The 4,289-nt window shown below is 42.5% G+C and overlaps 1 protein-coding gene across 1 annotated transcript; it reads left to right on the top strand.

The window, feature by feature from the left end:
• The first annotated feature begins 2,960 nt into the window (after nt 1–2,960).
• Nucleotides 2,961–3,975, top strand: LOC126660057 (uncharacterized). Its single transcript, XM_050353382.2, has 3 exons — nt 2,961–3,044; nt 3,131–3,235; nt 3,513–3,975. Exons 1-3 carry the CDS (start codon nt 2,961–2,963, stop codon nt 3,921–3,923), a joined length of 600 nt encoding a protein of 199 aa, XP_050209339.1. The 3' UTR covers nt 3,924–3,975.
• Nucleotides 3,976–4,289: the final 314 nt, after the last annotated feature.

Consider the following 4,289-nt stretch of genomic DNA (forward strand, 5'->3'; position numbering starts at 1 on the left):
TGATTAAATTAGGCTAATTAGTGTAATTAACGTTATAAATATAATTTTCGATGTAATTGGATTGTATTGTTGGATTGTGGTATGAAATTTGCTTGCAGGACTTCCCTGAAAAATGGGTGATGCTCATTTTTAGGGGAAGTGCTGCCGAATTTTTTATTAGTTTTTTTTTATAAATACGTGTTTTTTTTAATGTGATAGGTTTGTATTCTCTAACACTCGCTGCACATAGTGGTTCCAATTTATCCGGGCTTTTCATCTTCTCTTTGTGGTTCTGCCCTTCAACAAGTAGGTTTTATTGCTTATTTTGATTTATTTTAGTTGGAATAGATATTATTTACAACATTCAACCTATAAATAAATCTCGATTTTATTCCCACCGAACAAAATCGCAAACCTAGCCTTAGAGTTCACGTCCCATGTGTTTAAGAGATTGAACGTCACGAGATTGTACAGTTTGTACAGTTTGCAAAACTGGTCCTCCCGTAACTCGATCACGAAAACCATATATGTCTAGTAGCTGTAGAAAAATATTCGATTGTTTTCCAGCGTTTGTTCTCCGGGTGGATGTATAGTATATGTTTTGTAACGCTTATTCCTCGCGGAATATATAATTAGCGTTACAGCGCACATACTAAATATCGCACTGAAGGAGAACGACGCCGGAAGGCTGCCGAATATTTTTCTCCGTTATTAGGCATATATCGTGGCCGAGTTAAGGGGAGCCAGTTTTGCGAATGGGATAGGTTCATACCTTTAAAGCAGTCAATTACATTGACTTTGCTATTTTTGAGTGAAAACCCTCCTAATTATCCGTGTTACAGAAATGGATACAGACCGAAGTTGGATGTATATGCGGCTCCAGGGCGGGTTGCTGTACCCTGGTTTTGACGAGCGCGTCCAAGAGTTTGTTAATTTCGCTTTACGCTATCCAGCGTGTATGAGCGGGCCCGAGATTAAACGCCCCTGTCCTAGGGTGGGATGTAAAAATACGAGTTACTGAGATGTCGAAACAATGAAGCTCCACATTTTGCAGAAAGGGTTTGTCAAAGATTATCAAGTTTGGGTTTTTCATGGGGAGGGAAATGTTTTAAATCCCCGTCCTGTTACACAACTACTGGAGTATGACGTTGACATGGAATATGAGGGGGGTGACGAGTTCAGCTCAGTTCAGAGAATGGTTATCGATGCTGCCGGTCCAGAAGTAGTGTTCACGGAGGAGGAACCGAATAATGAAGCTAAACATTTTTATGATATGATGCGTGCGGCCGAAGAACCTGTATGTGCCGGTAATAGCAAACACTCTCTCTTGTCTGCAGCTGCTAAAATGTTGGACATCAAATGTCGACATAGTGGGTCAGTAGCTTTAGTAGATGATGTGACCGAATTTATACAAGAGCTGCTCCCAGAAGACAACAAGATGCCGAAGAACTTTGCTGAAATTAAGAAAATGGTTAGAGGTCTTGGGTTGCCGGTTGAAGTTATCGATTGTTGTTTCCGCAACTGCATGATTTACTGGGGGTCAGACGCGGAGTTAACGCGATGCAAAATTTGCGATCACGAACGGTGGAAACCGCCCCCTAATGGAAATTCTGTGAAAAGACGAGTTAACGTCCCTTATAGGAAAATGTTTTATTTTCCAATAACTCCGAGACTGCAGAGGTTGTACGCTTCTAAAGCCACCGCCAAGCATATGACGTGGCACGCAAAACACGAAATGGTTGATGGAAAGATGTGTCACCCGTCAGACTCCCTAGCGTGGAAACATTTCAGTGAATTGCATACAGAGTTTGCGGAAGAAGTTCGAAATCTCAGACTGGGCCTGTGTACTGATGGGTTTCAACCATTTGGGGCCTTCGGGCAGAATTATTTATCATCGCCAGCAATTTTGACACCCTACAATCTTCCCCCAGGGATGTGTATGAAAGATGAGTTCATGTTTTTAACTGTTATTGTCCCTGGGCCTCGAAATCCTAAACACCAAATGAATATTTTCCTGCAGCCGTTAGTAAATTTTATGTATTAGATTTTTTGCAACCATAATCAATTGTTAAAGATGATGTATTAACGCTGCTCGAAACTATGTTTTTTTATTATATTATTCAAGTGTATACTTGTTAAATTTGAATTTATATTTCTTAGTTTTATGTTTCACGAAGGAAAGTATAATTTTATTAATATAATGTGTTGGTTGTTTGTCGAACATTTAAAATTGATGTATGTGCAGGTATGAGGGGTCGAGGTCGAGGATCAGGCACATGCCGAGGATCAGCCTCAGGCCGAGGACGCAGACGGGGATCAGACCCTGTTCCTGGCGATGACGACGTTGCTGAGGAGCAGTAGCAGTTGGAGGCTGTAGCACCTGTTCAGCCTCAGCAGCAGCGTGAGCCTGGCGAGCCCCCTGCTGTTCTGGACGACCGGGGTAGGGCGAAGGTTCACCCGGACCCTAGCAGGTATGTTTACAATTTAGTTATCCACATGTGAATTGTAATATGTATATATACTAAACTATGTTTAAAAAATCACAAGACGATGTTGATCGACTCTGGGCCTGTTTCACGGGCTATGCGGAAATTTTTTAGGAAGTGCTGGTTCGATAATGGAACAGCATGGCGCTTTCTAACAGCGGAGCAGAGAGAGTTCTACTTCTAGGAGTTCCAGGTAATTCAATTTACAGCTTCGTAACGTTTAAATTATGTTTTTTTTTTTGAAAATCTAACTCATGCAACATGTTTGTACTATTTGCAGAAAGAGTTATGGTGGGATAGTGCGGCGTACAGCGAGGAGGTCATCAGACAGATCTTCATGGTCCACGCAGCAAACCGCTACAAAGACAACATCCACAGAATGAGGAGGACGCAACAGAAGCATATTTCTGTGACCCAGGATATCTGGATGCTTGGAACGCGTTCTGGAACTCAGAGAAAGAGAAGAAAAGGTCATAAACCGCCCGAGCAAATCGGATGAGCGAGCCAGCGGGCGCCGGTTCTGGACCTGTCCGCCATACTGGTGGATCTCGCTCTGCTCTCAAGCATATGGATGTGATGGTTTGTTTTAAAATTCAGTAATTAAAATACTTAAATAACGTATTTGTTTTATTTTGATACTAATTGAATTGTATTTTTTTTGTTAGGAAAGGGAGCTTGGCCAGAAACCGAGTGCGACGGAGTTGTACACTCGCCTTCACTCCACGAAGGCTGATAAGAAGCCGGTCGACAAACGGGCTCAGGATATGACTGTAAGTTTTTATTAAACTTATAATTCTCTAAGTTGAATTTAGTAATTCGAAAATGATATATTAGATTGAAAATGCTTGTTGGTTAGCTGTTAAACATGTTTATTGGTTGGATTATATACTGTAATTTGCGTGCAGGACTTCCCTGAAAAATGGGTGATGCTCATATTACAGAGGAAATGTTGTCGAAGTTTAGTTAGAAATTAGGTTTACTTTTTAATATGTTATGCATTTTTGGTTTCTTTAAAACTAAACTGGTATCTTTTTTATTGTTTTGTAGGACGCCATCACTGAGAGGCTTGCTGCTGCGACACAGCCTCAGACCGGAGAGGGTAGCTCCTCGACCCCAGCTGCAGTGGACGAGACCCAGGTGTTTCTAGACATCGAGGGCATCAACAAAAAGAAACGTGTGTACGACTTGGGTTCTGCGAGCAGCAGGTACGCCGGGCCAAGCAGCAGGGTGCAGCGAGGCAGCTCTTCTAGGACGTTGCAGCAGGCAGACGAGGAGGTCGAGCGCCGTGTGCAGGCCGACATTCAGGAGGGTCTGCGACTGGCTCGGGAACAGCAGGCTGCGAACATGGCCCAGATGATACGCGAGGAGATTTCCAGGATGATTCCTAACCTTCCGGCAGAGTATCGGCCACAGCCCCCACCTACCCCACCAGACGATGACGACACTCCAGCTTTGTAGTGTCGTGTTAGCTTATTTTATTACAAACATATAATACGATTTTTTTTTATTTTTTGACGTTTATATGTATACTCTGATATATATATATATATTTACCAGTTTCAGTTGATTATAATTTATAAATGAATTGTTATTACTGTATTTAAAACGACAGGGGAAAACGGCAAAAAACAACGTAAAAGGGCAGAAAAGTGCCGAAAAATTAACAAATTTGCGACGGACATGTCCGTCGCAAATGGCATCATGCTTGGAGACAAAAGCTGATGACTTTGCGACGGATTATGTCCGTCGCTGATTAGCGACGGACGCGTCCGTCGCAAACGCCTAAACTTCTGTCTCCAAGGCTGAGGCCTTTTGCGACGGACA

The sequence above is a fragment of the Mercurialis annua genome, linkage group LG8 (assembly GCF_937616625.2).
Source record: "Mercurialis annua linkage group LG8, ddMerAnnu1.2, whole genome shotgun sequence".
Lineage (NCBI taxonomy): Eukaryota > Viridiplantae > Streptophyta > Magnoliopsida > Malpighiales > Euphorbiaceae > Mercurialis > Mercurialis annua.

Bases quoted from the DNA above. Each gene is read 5' to 3' on its own strand.
- LOC126660057 (XM_050353382.2), top strand. From the start codon at position 2,961: ATGAGCGAGCCAGCGGGCGCCGGTTCTGGACCTGTCCGCCATACTGGT. The intron at 3,045-3,130 runs GTTTGTTTTAAA...TTTTTTTGTTAG, and splicing joins TCAAGCATATGGATGTGATG to GAAAGGGAGCTTGGCCAGAA. The intron at 3,236-3,512 runs GTAAGTTTTTAT...ATTGTTTTGTAG, and splicing joins AACGGGCTCAGGATATGACT to GACGCCATCACTGAGAGGCT.